General features: G+C 41.4%; 2 protein-coding genes across 3 annotated transcripts; one reads left to right on the forward strand and one right to left on the reverse strand.

Annotated features, from left to right (window-relative positions):
• Nucleotides 1-5,830: 5,830 nt before the first annotated feature.
• Nucleotides 5,831-12,295, forward strand: LOC128738223 (PHD finger protein 14). 2 transcript variants are annotated; one of them, XM_053833209.1, is made up of 6 exons: nt 5,831-6,227; nt 6,288-9,379; nt 11,222-11,323; nt 11,382-11,779; nt 11,843-11,951; nt 12,108-12,295. In XM_053833209.1, the coding sequence occupies exons 2-6, from the start codon at nt 6,308-6,310 to the stop codon at nt 12,123-12,125; spliced, it is 3,699 nt and encodes a 1,232-aa protein (XP_053689184.1). In that variant the 5' UTR covers nt 5,831-6,227; nt 6,288-6,307; the 3' UTR covers nt 12,126-12,295. The 2 variants fall into 2 exon arrangements, with proteins under 2 accessions (XP_053689184.1, XP_053689193.1); XM_053833218.1 differs by having other exon boundaries at nt 5,831-6,185.
• Nucleotides 12,296-12,370: 75 nt separating this feature from the next.
• On the reverse strand, nt 12,371-14,353 carry LOC128738254 (60S ribosomal export protein NMD3). Its single transcript, XM_053833260.1, has 3 exons — nt 14,196-14,353; nt 13,708-14,134; nt 12,371-13,627 (listed from the first exon to the last, which is right to left on the reverse strand). The coding sequence occupies exons 1-3, from the start codon at nt 14,258-14,260 to the stop codon at nt 12,590-12,592; spliced, it is 1,530 nt and encodes a 509-aa protein (XP_053689235.1). The 5' UTR covers nt 14,261-14,353; the 3' UTR covers nt 12,371-12,589.
• Between the last annotated feature and the right edge of the window lie 5,307 nt (nt 14,354-19,660).

The raw sequence follows: 19,660 nt of genomic DNA on the forward strand, positions 1-19,660 counted from the left end.
GCGGGACTGACGTATTATCCTAAAAGAGCTGTGGTGTGAGTAATTGAGGGGTGCAAGGAAACTTCCAGGGCTGTCCGCAAGGCGCGGCCCAGACGTTGGAGTTGAACTCTAGATTGTCAGGGGTTGAGGGTCATTCGAAAAGTCAAAGCTGATCTCAGCATCACGGGTTGTGCTTTGGCGAAAAACTGAATACTGACCGCTGTACTGCACGGCGAATCCGTCTCAGAATGGCTACAAGTGTTATCGAGCAAGTGGGGAGCCCAACAGAAGCTTCAGACAATAAAAAAAACACTATTAGAATCCGGTCTCGTAGGCTTTGCGAACGTGTGGTGATGAAGCGATGCATGTGTCTGACTCGATGATGAATAAGCTTCAAAGAAGGCCGATTGGCCCGCCCAGTTAGCTCCGGGATGAGATGCTGATCTAACAAGCCAATCGTCATATGTTCAAATTTCGACTGGGTGGTGCCATTACAGAGCTAATAGGATCTTTGCACTAGCCCCCTAATTTTCCTGTACTCTAAGAACCGACTGCGAAGACTGTCGATAAAGATGGGTCAAGTTCTGAAGGACGTTTATACCCATGGCTTTGCTTTTAGAAGGCCGACTTCAGTCAAACCCAGGGGTTAAATTCTGCTCTGGCTCGCGGTAGGATTTGTATAGTAACTTCGAGATTTGTTTTGGGGATGGGTTCGTGATAAAAGGTCATTACTTGGCAAGAGATCTGTTTCATTGGCATCCGTGTGAAAACCATTGTTTTGTGACGGATAAGAATTCGGAGATACACAAAGGTAGGTGTCTCACCAGGCGGATTTCACCCTTCATTAAGTCCCATGATAGACTGCCGCAGTTTCAGCATGCATGCACCTATGGATAATGGACTTCAGTTTATCTCAAAAAAACTGAGTGCACCAAATTATATCCGGGTTCGTCCAGTATTGTAATACGGGAGGATAATGAAGCGAAAGCTGAAGATGAAGAGAACGGTCACAAGCGACATTGGTCAGATTAGGAATTCGATGTGCTAGCTGGCAAAGGCCGTGACTGGGGAGGCTGTGTACCGGCTGACGAGCGGTGTCAGCAGTAGGTTTTTTCATGCAATCTAACATAATTTCCTATGTTTCATCCTTAGAAACTGTTTCGATTAAAAAAATTAATTAATGCTGGACACTTTCCGGTACGCTTTGTAATCCGGGACAAGCCATCCAAATCTGGGACAGTCCCGCATAATCCTAGACGTCTGGTTAGTCTACAGGGTGTTCAATAAGTTCGAATACACTTTAAAAATGTGTTTAAAAAATTAAAATACAAGATATTCTTTTCTAAGTCAATTTTTATTGAAGCAGTGTTTATTGAGAAGCTTTACGACATATTTGGTGGTAGCCCCCCCTCCCTTTATGCTTTATGACGAGCTTCAAACGTTTCTCAAAAGAATCACACACGGCACGCACCTGGTCCATGGGTATCTCGTCCCAGATCTAGGAAATGAGCTTCTTAAATTGGTCCATAGTGCTCACTTTATGTTTGCTCTGCTTGGCCAGCATGTACGACCATACATAAACGTCCGGGGAGTTGGGAGGCCACAAAGTATTATCGAGAAAATCAGTCAAATTCTCCCGACACCACGCTTGGACGATATTCGCCGTGTGGGCCGGTGCGTAGAGATCACGAAGTGTCGGGGCCACAACCTTCTCCGTACCCTCGGTCTTATAGTATGCGGCGTTGATTTTCATGTTTTTTTCGATTAACACCAGTGGTGGAAGCTTCCCACACTTGGATACGGCCCTTAAACCATCACCGACGCGGCGTTCTGGAACCGCGGGATGTTTATGTTGGCCGGGGGGTGCTGGCCAACGTCGGTTCCCACCGTAGGGCAAGACACTGTTGAAAATATATTACTTTTCCCTATGGAAATATTTTTTCAACCTTAATGTATTTACCTTTCCCACTCATAATGTAATCTGAAGCCCTATATAGTTATACATTTATAGGGTTTTAATATAGCGTAATATATTAATATATGATAATATTATGAAGTGTCTTGCCCCTCGGTTCCCACAGCCCAAGTAACAATCCAATAGCGAATTGGTCTTATGCATTTCTTATAGTAGTTTTATCAGAGCATTGCAAAATCTATCAGGTTTTATAATGTTTTTCCTCAAGTGAATGTTATCTTATTTGATTAACATTTCTGAAGTATAATTGAAGGAGACTTGAAGAAACACGCATACAATTGAAATATCAATAAGTGTAATTCACTTTATAAGTGGTTTTAAAGGATACTTGATTTCTGCTCAAAAACGACGCTCCTTAAAACCTAGCAATAGTTTTGACAAAAATTTATGACATTCTTCTGCAAAATTGGTTTGTCTTAACAATACTACCATAAAACCGTCTTAAAACCGTATATTATTGTAAGAGAAAGCATACTCTGAAGAAAGAACATTCGAGCGTAAACAACTGATCTGTTAAAATGGACATCTGAACCAGGAGAAAATTGAACAAATATGGATCTTTTAATCGAAACTTTAGCAAGATTTCATATGAAAAATCAGCAAAATCAAAAAACAATGAAGATTTCCAAATGAGCTGAGGAAGGACTACGCCGGTGATGATGCATCAATGGTAGATTTGTATGTTATTAGAAAATTTGGTTCGATTGTATTTTGGCGGAGGCAGTGCGTGTTTGTAGAACTGTTTGTATTTTTTAAACTGAATATAGAGGTCATTAGCCGGTGTTGGGAAAATGTTAGAAGGGATTGAAGCAGTTGAAGCATATTTTTTTAAAAGACGGTTGTAACGACAAAGTATATAAAAAATTTTGCAGATTAAACTTTACGCATGGAACTGCCGTGCAGCCCTCTTTTAATTTTTGAAATCAATTTGTATTGGCAATCATAATGACTGCTGTACTTAAAAAATATTAAACTCAATATAAGTAGGTGAACCTCCAGCACAAAAAACATTTTACATTGACACTTTGTTGACGTTTTCTTTGTGATTATCTATGATTATCTTGCAAAAAACTTGGTCCCCTTAAGTAATTAAAACAATTCTTGTTTAAGCACAACTTGTCTTCTTCAAGAATACAATAAGTATAAATGAACTTATCGACCTCTTGGAAAATTTTTCTTTGTCTTGTGCAAGAAATGTTAGTCTAATAAGCGCCTTCAGGTTGATTTAGATAAAACCATTGAAAAAATGGCGAACAGGACTGTTTTGATTACTTTTGAAATTCTAGCCAATTGCATATGAGTGTTTATAAATATGTTGTTATACAATACCATACGTGATCTTAACTTTTTAAATAAATGTTCGGACACTTAAAAGACTTTTTGCCGCAATTTGTTAAAAATTTGGTAGCTATCAACTTCTTCATGAAGTTATTGAATTTTTTTTATTAATTAAATCTCGCGTCACTTTTGATTTCGTCCAATGTAACAATTCCACCATATTGAGAAAAACGAGATCGAAGTTCTTCGAATTGAACTTTAAATTGTTTCAAAATGAAATAATTTTCAATCATTCACTCAACGTGGTTGATGAATAATAACATTCAATATTTAATGGAGATTTTAAAAATCTAATTAAAAGTAAGCAGTTTTGGTTTATTATGGAAAAAGTTACATTGGACTGTTTACCATCTCATGCTGTACTTTGGACGCTTTTATTTTTTCAGGCTATTGGACATAAATTAAGCGAGATCACCGTAAAATACGTGCGTTGCCGTGCTACGCTATTGTCGAGATTATTTTACAATATTAGGCCGCTTGTTTCACTTAAAATGCATAAATAATGCGAAAAAACACTCACTTGCTAAACGTCCAATGTACAGATTGGGTTTGTTTTGATTTTTTTAGCACTTTGGACATCAGATGAGAACGACCGAAGTAACAGTCAGTCATCCGTAATTCGAATGTGCACATTGGACATTTTGATAATGCTAATTTTTTAACCTGAAAATAATTCTATTTGGGCAGGTGTTTTTGTATAACATAGAGTTCAAAAAGAGCAATAATTTGTTGTGATAAACCGGATTTGTTTTCATTTGTTACATTGGACGAAATGAAAAGTGACGCGAGAAATTTTTAAATAATCTAGCGAAAATAACCGGCGCGTTAAACTTTTCCAACTTTCATGTCACAAAACATCGACAAACTGAGCGTGGCATGAAAAATTTTTTATATATGGGTAACAAAGCCATTTTTATTTTCAATTTTCATTTATATCCATTTTGGAAAAGTACTACACTCGAGTCTTTTTTTACACGGTTTGTTTTTTCCGATTACTCAAGAACGGTGCAATTTAGGGACCATTTACAAAATACGTGACGAATGTCGGGCCTCTCCCAAATGTATTGAGCAATAAATGGATGGTCCCTAAATAGCCCCGTTCTCAATATTCGAAAAAACAAACCGTGTAAAAAAGTACTTGAGTGTATCTGTGAATGCTTTTTCTCTCATAGCTTTTAGTCAATTTAAACAAATTAAGACTGTGAAAAGTGTATGTCTTGCAAGTGTTCTTTGAGACGACAACCATAAAATCATCAACACTTGGTGGTTTTCTTTTAGTTTCAACCGACTCTTGGAGGTTACTATAAATACATATCGATAAGAATTACAAGTTTTAAAAGGACCTTTGGAAATATTCTTGAGAACCTTCTTTAGTGTGGGCCTCCCCAGATTTATAAGGGTTTTATGGCTGTTTTATCGCAGATTTGTAGAATTGCAAGTTTTATATTCGGTTTTAAGGAGCAAATGCTGGAAACCTCTTCAAGTGCATCTTAAAATTGAATTTGTTACTTGGGAGCCGATCATTTTGGACATTGTGCGGCTGTTGCAAGATGAAGAGCTCCTTATCAGAAAACACGAACTCCTGACCAGCGTGCCACGATAGTATCAGTTTTGCTCTGTCCAGCCTCTTCTTCGTTGTAGCCTCCGTTACCCCGTGAACCTTGCGTTTCTTGTACAACTTGCATGCCAGATCCTTCGCCATGTTGGTGTGGGCAGTCTCGCTCCCTCACCACCTTGATAGCTGCTGGCGTCCTCGCCGAACGTGGCCACCCGGATTTAGCACGGTCCTTGGCCGAGCCCGTCAACCGCCGAAGTATGTCGCCAGGTCACTCACCTCTCGCAAACAAGTTTACTATGACCAAGGTTCTGTTCTACAAACTGTAAAAACTAGATCACCTATTTTAACTCACCTTGACTACGACCTTGCGGTACTCCTTCATCGCGCGTGGTAAACAAATAACAAATGACATCAAGTCGACACTTTGCGCGTCGGTTAGCCTCCCAACAAACACCGAAGCTGAATTAAAATGCTTCTGATTTGGTTACAGCTGATTTAACTCTAAATATAGGTGGTAGACGCTGAATAAATTTAAGCAAAGGCCCTCTGTATTCTATAAGTGTTCAAGCAGCCAACGAATGCACTGTAAATCAGCAGCTTCGCATAATAGTGTTACAAGCAGATTAGGCGCATCTTCAACCTCTCCACAACCCATCAATATTCTCAATAATTGCATAAATATAATAAATATTTAATTATCCTTCATCCTTGAATTGTGCTTCGATTTATCGCTTTATATGGCACCACTGTTAAAACAGCTCAATCACTCCTTTTACTATTCCGCGCGCTTTGATTTAAAAGGATGAAACGCATAAAAGCTGTGCTTTAATGCTGCTAACTTTGCATCCCAGAGGGCAATAGTAACCACATAAAATACGAAAGCTTCTACTAAAGTGATTTCAACTCTCGCTCGCACACACACTCACATCCTTGCTGTCAAAGGAACTGAGGATAGAACAAGTTTTTAGAAAAACGCTTTCAGCCTACTTACTGCGGAGTGTAAAAAGTGAATATTTTGCCGTAAAACAGCGACTAAATCGTCGGAAAAAACCGCAAATAGTTGAATTCCGGTCCCGTCCAGTATGTGCGACAGTTGACGGACCGGCAAACGAAGGCTTCGTCGGTGAAAAAGTGCATTTTTGCGAAACGTTGAGCTCGACCTGATTGCACTTTGCTTGCTTGCTGGTGGTGGACTCGTTTGCGTGACAGAAGAAAGAAAGCAACAACCGGTGCTGCTGGTTGGGTCGCGAAGGGCAGCCGCACGAGTGAGACAGCAACTATCGCTGGCCAGAAGTTGCGGTTAGGTTTTGTCTGCCTTACACCGTGTTGAGATCGGTTTGTATACTCTAAATATTGACATTCGCGGATGTTTTAAACGTGAGGAAATTAAATTCACGCTGGTTATTTTTTTAAGATTGAAGTTTGTGTTGTTTTTAGGTAAATCAACCCAGGACAGAATGAAGCGCAAAGCAGGGAACGATTTGACTACGCAGACCCTATTGGATTTCGATTTAGGGGAAAGTTCGTCCGATTCTGATTTCCGTATCGAAGATCATGATGACGATAGTGACGATTTTTCTGCCGGAAGCAAGGATGGGGATGTGAAAGGTGATGCTGATAATGACGAGGACGACGACGATGAGGATGATGATGAAGACGAGGAAGATGAAGAAAGTGACGACGATGAGGAGGATGAGGCTGATAGTGGAACAACTGGAACTGGTTCAAAGGGTAGCGATGCCACCAAAGTAGATGTCCCATGTGTTGCAAATCCTGTCCAACTCGAGCCGATTACGAAAATAACTAAAGCGTTCGATAAAGCGACCCTCAAACTACTGTCAACTGCAATTTGCTGTGCCTGTTTGGGAGATCGCAGCGATGATCAGAACGAAATCGTTGAGTGCGACGGATGTGGTGTGACGGTGCATGAGGGATGTTACGGAGTTAGTGAAAGCACCAGTGTCAGCAGCACAATATCTTCCTGCTCAACCGAACCGTGGTTCTGCGAAGCTTGTAGAGCCGGCGTGTTTGATCCAGATTGTGAGCTTTGCCCCAACAAAGGCGGTATTTTCAAAGAAACCGACGTCGGAAAATGGGTTCATCTAGTTTGTGCTCTTTACGTTCCTGGAGTTGCATTCGGGGAAGTGGATCAACTATCCTCGGTCACCTTATTTGAGATGCCATATAATAAGTGGGGAGCCAAAACTTGCAGTTTGTGTGACGATGCGAAGTTCGCACGTACAGGTGTTTGCATTGGCTGCGACGCTGGCATGTGTAAAACCTACTTCCATGTAACCTGCGCTCAGTATGCTGGTCTTTTGTCGGAAGCCCATTCGGAGGAAGCGGATCAAGCCGATCCGTTTTATGCTCATTGTAAAATTCACTCAGACAAGACTCTCATAAAACATAGAAAACGAAATTACAATGCAATAAAATTGAAAGCTCAAAACCGGAAACTCGAACAAGAAGCCAGTAAGTTGGAAAAGCCCTCTCCGGAACAGGTACGGATAGAGCGAAAGCTAGCCAAGCATAGGAAAAAGTATGTGGCGCATAAAGAAACCAAGAATCCGCCATGGGTTCCAACCCAGAAGATGCCTCGGTTGTTAACAACCAGTGCTACAGCTTGTAAAAAACTTCTACTGAAGGCGGAACTCATGGGTATAGATTCAGCCGCGATGGAATTTCAGGAAGCTCAAATGACAGCTTTGGCGGATGTTCGTAAAAAGTGGCATATTCCACCAGCATTCAGCGTAGAGTTTATTGGTTACTATTTGGACAGAACTGTTCGATTGAGGGATATTAAAAAAAATCTCCAGCATCAAGTAACTGCCAACAAGCGATTGCTGGAAGAACAACAGCGTCTTCGGGAAAAGTACGATTCAACTATGAAGCTAAATCAGGACGAATTGAATCGAAATGACGAACTGAAAGACGCCATCGAAAAGCTGTACGACGACATTCATGTTCTCTGTCCAAATAAGGCACTGATTCCGATCGAACAAATAGGTAAACCTCCTTCGGTTCCGCCAATTCAGAACCCGAGTGTCGTAATAAACACCCCCAGTTCCACTCCGCCAGCTAGAACGATTACTGTTCCAACGGCAGCAGCTCTAAAAATGGGAGTAGGCTTTCCGCTGCAAAATCTCATCGCCCCCGGCGACACAGGACGTATACTCAGCACCCAGTGCAAGCAGAACAGTGAGGAGCTTTTGAACGAGTGCGGAATATGCAAGCGCTGCTCCGATCAGCATTTGCTGGCGAAATGCGATACATGTCATTTGTTCTACCATCTTGGTTGTTTGAACCCGCCCCTTACCAGACACCCGAAGAAGTCTAAACTTTACGGCTGGCAGTGTTCCGAGTGTGACAAATCGGACGACTCTGGTCCGGAGCATGTGATATTGCCCAAAGCTCCAAGAAAATCGCGCACACGATACAGCAAGGACGGAATCATCGTACCGTACGACATGCCATCGCCAGAGTTTGAAAGATCTCCGCCGGAAATTTCATTCCCAAAACGACAGAAAAAAAGTTCCGGTAACAATAGTAGTTCGGAATCCTTTCCTTCTACTCCAGCAGGAAGTGCCGTTCAAAGCAATGGTATTGAAACGAAAGAAGTTCGTTTGGAGATTCCGAAAATCGATCCAGATTTAGCTGATAAATTGAGCACCGGTGACACATCGCTGGAAGTTACCCCGAAAGGACCAGCCAAAAGAGGGCGCAAAAAGAAGGTTTTACCCGGATCGCCACCACTGACTTCACCTGCAGTAAAGGATGTTTCGAAAGATTTATTAAAGCAGGAGGTAATTAAAGACGAAATAGAAGCATCTTCCGATAATTCCGCAGCGAAGGTGGCATCCTCAAAAGGAGGCAAGCCCAAAGAGGAACCGCCACCGAGTGCACCTCCAGTCGATCCGGCAAAATCCAACATAAAACCCGACGCAAAAGACAAAAGAAAAGAAAAAATTGAACCAAGCTTGGAAGCTGCTATTGTAGATCTTACAAAAGCAGCCGTTAAGTTGGACAAGAAAGACAAGACTAAGGAAAAACAAAGTCCAAAAACCAGTACTATAGATAAGGAGCAGAAGCTACCCACTTCGCCGGCAGGTCCGAAAGTTGCGCAAGTCGCGAGTGAAACCAAGTCCCCGTTGTCAGCTACCTCAAAGGATACGCTATCGTATGCAACCGATTCGACGGTCGCGCTTCCGACCGCTAGCAGTTCCAACGAGTCCCTCGTGGCAATAAAGGATTTGTCTACGAAAGCACCACCCGGTTCGGAGAGTTCGGAACCGGTTTGGCCCGAAGCTGGCACGTCCTCGTCGACACACAAATCGTCCCACAAGCATAGCAAGCGGAAAAAAGAGAAACATCGGGAGCATCATTCCGAGGATGGTTCCACTGCCAGAGAGCATAAGCGCAAGCGGAAGCGAAAGAACCATGACATCGAGAATCCGAACGATGCCAGCAGCAGTAGTTATAACGATCCGGCGGGTCGTACCGATGAGAATAGACCGAGGATCAAGATCAAGGTATGTATTCGGTTTGCTTTGCTGTGGTGTTTGCGCAGTGTTTTTTTACAACGAAAAAGTAGTTTATGTTACCACAAGGTTACCGAGTCTGTGGGTCAGACTCCGAGACCGAGTCAGATCATGGGTTTAAATCTCAGTAGAATCATGCCATTCGATGTCAAGCAACTTTAGTCTGGGTTTATTCTCAGTTAGTAGAATTGGTCATTATCTACAATTTTGCGGATGCGGAATAAAGTTTTGCTGTACCTTTTGAGCGCCGTCAATACAAAAGATACAGTCCAACTTTATTCAGAAAAGTTGTAGATAATAACTAGTTCTTCAATCGTCCCATACATAACTTTTTCAAATTCTGCTTGGCTGAGACGGTACTGTCAAATGATTGTGCCATCTCTGATTACAACAATAAAACTCAACGATCCGTCAAAGTAATTTTTATATGTTAGTAAACAACAAGACAGAGCACCGAAAGTTAATGTAAGTCGTACAAAGGGCGGATTGAAAAATGTTTGCATTGCAATGCTGCTACTGAAACACAGCAGAAAATAACAGCAATACTCGGCGGGTGGTGGAGATTGTCTTTTGAAGTACTGATGTGAGCTTGCGGATATAAGGGCTATCAAAGCGAATTAAAATCTACCTCTACCGGCGAACTAATTACAGTACTTTCGGTACTATAACCAGCTTACAACGGAACTTCAACCGTTTTGTGTCCTACTTCGACTTTGACGTCAGCCGCTGAAAACCCGATTTAGAACTCTTGCTGTTAGTTTTTAAGTAGTCAGTAGGATAGAAAAATCTGTTGACTTTTAATTAATAATAAACAATAAAATATTAAAACTATTTTATACATTTCATTTGTAAAGGAGACTAGCAATAGAACTAGTATTGATGTACTTTCCTTCTATCTAAGCTGCGAACAGTAGCTTACGGCAAGTTTCGAGATAGACGTGTTGAAGAACTGCAGTCGACGAACAGATATCCGTTGCTACGTTCACATCAATTTATACTGGGAAGATTGAAATCACCTAAAATGAGCATGTCGTCAGAAGTGAAAACTGCCGAGGAAATCTCAGAAACCAAATCCATGTGAGCCTTATGAAGAACGGCATCTCTTATCCAGTTTGGTGGGAAGTGAACAGCGATCGGATAATTTAAAGGTGACCCAAACATGCTCGACAGGTAACCAATTGTTGTGTTCCTAGACAGAGGCCTTGAATTGGTGAAGAACTGCTATTACAACGCCGCCACCCGTTGATTTACGGTTGTTGTGCACACTTCTATCGCAGCGAAAGGCTGCGTAGTTCGGTCCGAAGATTTGTGTAGAGGAAGTTTCACAATTATATCGTACGGACTATCAGTGCATGTTAGCAGGTAGTCGCGGTCATTCCGCTAATGTTTTGGTAATACACGTGGATGTTGTCGTATTGTATATCGCGCATGCTGTTTAGTGGTCGGTTAGATAACAATGGGCTAGAAACGGAAGACAAATCAACGGTGGAAGCTGAATTGGCGATAGTACGCTTGCCTGGCCAGGAGTTTTGAAAGCCCCTATCACTGTACCCACACGCAGGGCCGGAACGGCTGCTGAACGCTGGCGGGAAAAGCTCGATTGCGACAGGGAGAATGGGAACTCATAGTACCAAGGTCGGTGCGTCCCGGTGTCCTGTCCAGTCCAAATCGTTTGTCTCGCCACACGCATTACTGATATTTAGTGTGTGCATATGCGTTTACCCCTCACTCAAAATATAACGTTGAATCAGCATGAATGATAGAGCAGAAAAAACTTTGAAGCCTTAACACAGATGATATAATTTTTAAATTATTTACTGTGATAATTTTCAGATCAAATCAGTTCTGGACGGTTCCAACACGCACACAATAATTTACGTTCCGAACGATAGCATAGAACCTCCGCGGCCAACAACCAGTTGCGAGTCGATAATTGTAAGTACATATTCAAGTTAAGCTCATGCAGTTGATTCTCAAAGTTGACGGTTTTCAGGCTAGCACACCTCTCAACTCACCCAGTATACAAAAACAGCAGGTGCAAAAGGCACCCCCTAAAGCAGACCCGCCAGAAGCAACCGTATCGGCTCCGACGCTAGAATCTCCAGCTGCATCCGGCAGCAGATCTCAGCCAGCGCTCGGAGGGTCTGCGTCGGCGCCGTCGATTGGATCTGCGGCCACGAAGTTGTCGCCATCCGGTGGAAGCAACAAGCCACCGGCGCCCGCGCCAGGCCGAGGTCGCGGACGCCGCCTCAGCGTTGGTAGACCCAGCAGAGCCAGCTTGAACATTTCCGGTAGTAATACCTCCACGTCCGCTGCCGCCGCCGCCGGAGACCGAGGGGAAGTGATGTGCGATGTGTGCGCTACACCGGGCACACCAAACAACATTGTTCAGTATGTCTTCTGCGGAATCGTTTTGGGCAGGTCTGATTTGTTACTTTTTTTCCTCTTTTACAGATGTGATGAATGTCATAAAAACTATCATTTTGGCTGTTTAGAACCACCATTGAAGAAGACACCGAAACGGCGTGGCTACTCTTGGCATTGCGCCGATTGTGATCCAACGGTAAGTGTATCTTAATTCACGAATTAAACGGAACGGAAAATATTCCTAATAGTTTCTGCGCCTAAAGTTTAGAAGACTGTGTAAATGTATGCTATGCATAGGATTGTGCAAGGCAAAGTGGAAGGGTATGTCTAATCCATAACACATCTGTTTTAGGATACGGAAAACAACTGAGGCCACGCACCCCGGCGCGTATCCGTGAAGCCCAGCGGCTGCATCAAATGTATATGTAAAATGTACTGAAAACAACAGAAAAATTAAATATTCCTCTTCTTAAAAACACTAAACACGGCAACCAAACGAAAAAGTATTTTATGTTTTTTTTTTCTTTCGTATTGTAATAAATACACTCTATTTGGTAATACATTTAATATATATCAGAAAAATGTCATGAACTGGACATTTGATGAGTCGATTGTTTAAACCTAGCTGAAGAAACTTATATTAACCTCATTTTAGGTCGCTAACATATTTTCCACAACATAATAAGTTCAATTTTATTGCCATGTTTAGTGTCCCAAAACATTTCTTCAAACACTAAGGTCTATAGGAATCCAATCATTGATATTTGATAGGTATATTTCACCTTCATGTTATACCAACATATATCTCGGGTACATTTAACAATTACAAAGTCATTAAGCTTCCGCCATATCGACATCATCCAGCACCAGATCGTCCAGCATCTCTTCCAGCGTAATCCGTGGAACCGATGGATCATCCATATCGTTCACATCTACCGGTATGGATTTGCTTCCATCTTTGAATATATTCACGTGTTGTCGCATATCCGGGTCCTCCTCCAAATCCTCCAAAAATTCATTGTAATCATTTTCAATGTCGGTATCCAACGCCACATCTTCGGCCAAATGTTTCAACTTCCAGTTCCTGTTCTGTTTCCGACCGGCTCTATCGTAGAACTTTTTGATGAGCAACACATCCGGAATGGAGTCCTGTTTGAGCTTCTCAAACTCGCCATTGTTTACATTAGCGTCACGCAAGTCGTACCCCAAAACGGAATCGCCCGGCTTCAGCAGATGACCCAAATGAGACCTGGTGTGTATCGTATTTTCATTAATGCCCAACTCGGAAGCTTTCACCACCCACAGATCGGCCAAAATATGACGCACCGAAATCGGACCCTGACCGGGAAAATTGCGCTTTTCCTGATCTCGCGTTATTTCCACGTCCATTACAACGAACTCGATCATCTGTTTGGGATTGCAAATGGCTTCAAAAGGATTTTTCCAAAATGCCATGTTCTGAACTTCGGCCATCTGTGCGGTTAGTGGATCGATCAAATGTATTGCGTTCGCTACTTTAGTCACTAGACAAATCGGGGAAATGTGTGCAAGGTGCTGTTGGAGCTTTTTGTTTAAACAAACAAGACTTCCTTTGGAAACCGGCACTACGTCTACAGCGTACGAATACTTGTAGTTGTAAGAGTTGCTGTGAATGTCGTGCGAAATAAGCTTTTTCGAATTGGTGACCTTAACCGGTAGGACGGCCTGCAGAAAATCGACCATTTTACGAGCATGTGCATCGGTGGCATAGTAAAAGTCAAGTCCTCCCGATGGCGACGGCTTTATTCCCAACGTGTTTTCATGGGCTTTGTGTTTTAAAATCATCTGTTCCAGATAGAAGAGCGTTTTCTTGTTGATGGATTTTTGACGGACCTAAAACCAATATCGCATGATCATATATTTAAAGTCTTGTAAAGTAAAGAGTCTTAACCACAAGTGTGATTACTCATTACCTGCACCAGACAGCGCCAAAAATCCTTTGCCTCAGTACGATGACAGTCATCGCACATCTGGTTGTTCACCGTAAACTCGACAACAAAAACCTGCTGCAGCACAACGCCATCCATAACTTCACCGTGAACGGTCAACTTCACTTTGATGCGCTTTGAATGTGGCTCCGTCCAGATAAATCCGGCATCGACAAGTTTGACCTCCTTCAGTCCCTTCAACCGTTTCAGGCATACAGACAGCAGTTCCTTCGATTCCAAACTGCACTGAACCCACTCACTCGGGGGATTGAGATACCGTTCGCAGTTGCGACAGAAAAACACGACCGCCTGTTTGGGAATGTTGGCCGTAATGTCTACGTGAGTACGTAAGCAAGCAACGCACATATTCGACGGATTTGGTTCTACCGGAACACCGCACTCGCAACAGAGGCTACGATCAAACGTTATTAGAGGTTAGACATACAGAAGATTACTAAAATATAGCAACTTACATTTTGTTTTTATGCTGAGCTCCGGCGGACGTTGATGGTCCATCATTTTGGCTTATGTATTCCATTTTTAGTTGCAAAAATGTGCACTTCACATGTAGAAAAATGCTCTAATATGCAAGTGCATAGAGCGATTTCAGCACCACGAGTTGGGAATAAACAAAAAAGAAAGATTTTTCCGACACAAAAATGCTACTTGACATATCTGTCAATTTTGACAAAATAGGGATGTCATCAGCCGATTTGTAGAAAAAATGTCTCCACATTTTCGAACAAAATATATAGGGTAAATGCTGTTAAGATCGACTGAAGTACATATATTGTGTTGCGGATTTTCGGCTTTCCAGTCAGTTTTATATTGAAAACGGCTTTTTTATACTGCCTGACGTTTCGGCCTTTTTCGAAGGTAACTGCAATAGTTTATTTATTATAATAACAGGATATAACTTTAACACATTGAACATAAAAATATATTTTTTGACTTCTACTCACTATACGGTTACGTTTTCTTGTCTAATCGTTGATTGCCAACGGAAGGAAGTTCGAATTTAAACAGCTCCAATTGCATTGGTTTGGTGACAAAATAATGTGCACACCTAAACCTTTTGACCATAGTGCACAACTGAATCGTTTTTAAAAAATGGTGCGCAAAAATCGATCAACTGCGGTGAGCTGAAACAGGGCTATTAAGGTTGTGGACTATATGATAGACACTCATGAGAGTTGTATAGGAGACGGTAGACTTTGCTGTGCTCTTTTCGATTGCTTATTGTTTTTGATGGTATGTAAGATGCCAGCGTACGTACTGCTCAAATTGTCTACATCGCTACGATAATTAACAGTGTTGGGAGTGTTAGTAATGTGACACATCTCAAGTATTGGAAGAGCTGTGGTTCGATAACTGCGGTCAATTATTTTAGTTTTGTTTACATCGAAATTGTGTTGGTGTTGTATCATATGGTCAATTAAAGCGGTTCTGTCACCTAGTCTAGCTGCTTCTGTATTCGTTTCTACTATAGTCTAGCATGTTTACTTATATTAGATTTGTGTCCACTGAGACGGGTTTTCAGCTGATTTCTCGTCATTCCAATGTAGCACTTCTCGCAGTCGGTACACGGGATGCTGTAAATTACTTTGGACTGCTGCAACGGTGGTATTGGATCTTTTACAGGTGGTACCGTGGACCCCCGTTCGTTTGACCGTTTTTAATCTGAACACTTTTTAATTTGAACCCCTTTGGTTTGCACGACGTGCAAATTAAAAATGGTTCAAATGTCATTCTCAACACGACATCATTTCCTTATGCAGACAATGCACATAAGCACGGTTTGTTTGTACTAACCTAGCGTGTTTGTTTTGTTTCACATTCCGTTTTCCCAACGATTATGACCGAAATCCGATCGAAGAATGAAATATTCACTACTTGCAAGTGCGAACTAAATCAAACCACCAAAACAATAATACCCTAGACAGACATACAATTGTACCAGCGTTGTACGTGTACAGCGTTGTACATGTACAACGGAAGGGTGACAGACATACTGCTGTACGTTGTACGTGGTTGTGCTCATCACCGATAATCTCTAATTGCATGGTCTAAGCGTTGGTTTTTGTTCCTATTCACGAAATGTTAACACAAATTTCAAGATGCCGAGCGTTTAGCGTTAAATCTTTGCCAAAATCTTGCAAAATAATAATTAATTTAAAATTCTGCCTAGTTTTTGTTATCACAACTACCAGTCATTGGCGCTGCGCGCAGTAAAAATCGAGCAGTTGTAGCTTCGTACAACGGTGAAAGAGGTAGGTACAGAAACCACCGTTGTACCACTTTGCTTGCGTGATTCTATCGTTGTACACGGTGACAGACATACAATTGTACAGGTACAACGCTGGTACAATTGTATGTCTGTCTAGGGTATAACAAAGAGCAGGGCGGCCAATTCATGCAAGTTTCAACATATTTAGGGTTGCCAGTTGTTCAAATTAAAAACTAACCCCGTTAGTTTGCATGAGCAATCGTTCAAACGAACGGGGGTCCACTGTAGCAGGTGTTTTGTCGTTTTTATCGGTTTGCTGGCAAGTTTTACGTTGGGATAGCTGGCTTGGAAGGTTTTGTTTATTCCTGTGCTGAGTTGAGGAATATACGGAATTGCGCGGTACGTGTACCGTGGACCCCCGTTCGTTTGACCGTTTTTAATCTGAACACTTTTTAATTTGAACCCCGTTGGTTTGCACGACGTGCAAATTAAAAATGGTTCAAACGTCATACTCAATATGACATCATTTGCTTATGCAGACAATGCACATAAACACGATTTGTTTGTGCTGATCTAGCGTGTTTAATCTGTTTCACATTGCGTTTTCCCAACGATTATGGTAGAAATCCGATCAGAGAATGAATATTCGCTGCTTGCAACTGCCAACTGAATCAAACCACCAAAACAATAACAAAGAGTAGGGCAGCCAGTTCACACAAGTTCCAGCATATTTAGGGTTACCAGTTGTTTAAATTAAAAATTAACCCCGTTAGTTTGCATGAGGAATCGTTCAAACGAACGGGGGTCCACTGTATTGTTTTTGGCTGAACGGTGCAGTGGTTAGCTGTGGTGGGATATGCTGTTCGATTTCTGTACTGGCAGCTTCATCGGATTGGGGCGGTGGTGGTTCTGGCTGAGGAGTTTCGATGCGATTTTTAATACGGTTTAGCAGTCTGTTGATCAATGCTGTCGGATAATTATTCTGGCGTAGATGTTGAAAGATGACGTTTTTGCTGATCAGATGATTTGTTGGTAGTGATCTTGATGACGCGATATTATAATAAATAAACTATTGCAGTTACCTTTGAAAAAGGCCAAAACCTAAGGCCGAAACGTCAGGCAGTATAAAAAAGCCGTTTTCAATATAAAACTGACTGGAAAGCCGAAAATCCGCAACACAATATAGGGTAAATGTATTATATTTCGCCACCTACACTCAAAATAATCCACACGTCCTTTCCACGTGAAAAATCACGTAAATTTCTCTACAGGGATTTACGTGACTTTCAGGTGATTGTTATTGGACAAACTAATAACATCTATCTGATTTTCACGTTAACGCATTAGTATGCGTGCGAACTACCTGGAAATCACGTAAATAGTACAGGAAAAGCTGGGTGGAAAATATTCACATAACTTTTCAGGTAACTTCGACGTGAAATATATTTTGAGTGTAGAACCTAATTTCCAATAATTATTAACGCTAAGTAATAACTTTGAGAGTTTAGCTAGCTTAAGTTTGGATTTTTTCAAATTTATATCACAGCTCGCTCGAAGGTAGCAATCGATTTTTTGTGTGTCAAATCTGTCGGTGGCGCCCTCCAGAAATAGTTCGCCAAACGCATCAAAAAATATCCATGTAAATACCTTTATCAATATTTCTTTGTGCTAGAGTTACATAGCAGCGATGGCAGCGGCATCAAGATTTAGTTTGCCACTTACTGCTTGAAAGGTGCTCTATTGAAGGATTACTCGTAGATTACATCCGGAGTGATTCGCGATAAGGGCGCAACTAGCAAAGTGTAAACAATGAGGAATATCACTGATAATTTGCCAGTACATTTTCAAGTCATACCCAAGTAACTACAAGCATTAACGCATAACCCCATATTGGCTGTAACTCGGCATCGCTAATACCCAGGGGCTTGCGATGGGTGCCATGTTTTTGTTGCCAACATCTCAGCACATCTCGACAAGGTTGGCAGCAAATTTACCTGTCAGACGGGCGCTTTTCCTGCAATAGCGCCCTTCGTTAAGTCGACTGTCAAACACCGTTCGTTAAGATAGGGATAGCGCCCCGCTGCTAATACCAGACAGCGGTATATCAGCAAGTTGCATGGTTGAAACTTTTGTATAAACATTGCTAATCAGTTTGATTTCTTTCCCCACGACACTCGCGAATGCGGTGGTTGCATCGCACATTCGTTCGGAAACGCAACCATCCTACGCCGGTTTTGCTTTTGCTATCGTCACCTCGGGAACTGTTGGCGGCTTTGGACCCGAAAGTGAACAATTCGATTTGCGATAAGCTGATTTTATTTAGTTGACCGTGCACTAGAACTCCGTTTGTTCCGGTTTATTTTCGGCAGCTGTGATTGTTATCTGTAAAAATAGATTATTTTTATAAATTACTTTGTTAAAATATGTGAACAATATTTAATTTACAAACCAATAATTCAGGTAAAACACCCACAAAACACTATCGTTGGATAGCGTTTTGCACTGACCCAACAATCACACTTTTCGCACTGACACTGAACGCAAAGAAACTGTTTGACATTTCTCGCTGTCATTTTGCGCGCGATGTTTGCAGCTAAAATATCGAAACTATCCCGCTTGCATTTTTGCAGTGAATGCAAAAGCTGCAAAAAGCCAATGCAAAAATGCAAAGTGAGACACCCCTAGAGAATTTTACATAAATCTCACCCAAGTATCCATAAAGCTTTATTTCAATTCAATTGTAATGCTTTATAGTGCACTACAAAACATATAATATAATGTATAATTTTCTTACATGTACAATTAATGCCGTAATAAAGTGGAAAAGGGCCCCACTATTGTCAAATTAAAGCTGCATTGTAACAGCAATTGCTAAAGCACCATTACGGCGTGTATTAAACATCGTTTCGCCTGCTTTATCGACATATCGTTATTTTTAGCTTGTTTGTGAAAAAATATAAAAACATCATTTTGCCCGGCATGTCAAAAGACAAAAATGAATATATTTTCATATTTATTTTTCAAATCCGCAGTTTCTAATACAGCTTGTCAAGCTATGTGTTCCATTATTTACGATGAATGAAACACATTTTATTTCGCATTTCAAATGTGTCCTTTAATTAGAATCGAACCTTGGTGCGTGTATCCCTGCATCATTCATTTGCTGGCGCTTTTGACATCTCAACCACAGCTACTGTAGATGAGTGGGTTGTAATCAGTCATACTTAAATCGTCGTTCGTAGTTCGTTTTAGAATACAATTGGTTGAAAAAAGACAGCAGCAGTTAGGTGAAACAGAGCATGAGCAGTGGCCGTAAATAAGCAAAAACGAAGTCAGGTATAAGCATTTTATTAACATTTACGGTACGTTTTAAAGATTTGTCCTAAAGCTTGTAAGCAACATATTGTAACATTATATACGCAAATAGTGTTTTTAATAATGCTAATTTACGATAATGCTTAAACGCATTAGCAATGTTCATACAAAAGTTTTAACCATGCGAATTGCTGAAATACCGCTGTCTGGTATTAGCGATGCCGAGCTACAGCCAATATGGGGTTATGCGTTAATGCTTGTGGTTACTTGGGCAATAACAATTCATCGATAACAATAATTTACTTCCAACTAACAAAAAACGTCGCCTTTAGGACAAGAAATAAATGATAATGCAGCGAAAATCACGTGTGGCGCTGCAGAAATATCGTGTGAATC

Source organism: Sabethes cyaneus, chromosome 1, assembly GCF_943734655.1.
Source record: "Sabethes cyaneus chromosome 1, idSabCyanKW18_F2, whole genome shotgun sequence".
Lineage (NCBI taxonomy): Eukaryota > Metazoa > Arthropoda > Insecta > Diptera > Culicidae > Sabethes > Sabethes cyaneus.

Coding starts and splice junctions, on each gene's coding strand:
- LOC128738254 (XM_053833260.1), bottom strand. CDS start 14,260: ATGGAATACATAAGCCAAAATGATGGACCATCAACGTCCGCCGGAGCT. Junction 14,135..14,195: donor GCTCAGCATAAAAACAAAAT/GTAAGTTGCTAT, acceptor GTTTGATCGTAG/CCTCTGTTGCGAGTGCGGTG. Junction 13,628..13,707: donor TTTGGCGCTGTCTGGTGCAG/GTAATGAGTAAT, acceptor TATTGGTTTTAG/GTCCGTCAAAAATCCATCAA.
- LOC128738223 (XM_053833209.1), top strand. CDS start 6,308: ATGAAGCGCAAAGCAGGGAACGATTTGACTACGCAGACCCTATTGGAT. Junction 9,380..11,221: donor GACCGAGGATCAAGATCAAG/GTATGTATTCGG, acceptor GATAATTTTCAG/ATCAAATCAGTTCTGGACGG. Junction 11,780..11,842: donor ACACCAAACAACATTGTTCA/GTATGTCTTCTG, acceptor CCTCTTTTACAG/ATGTGATGAATGTCATAAAA.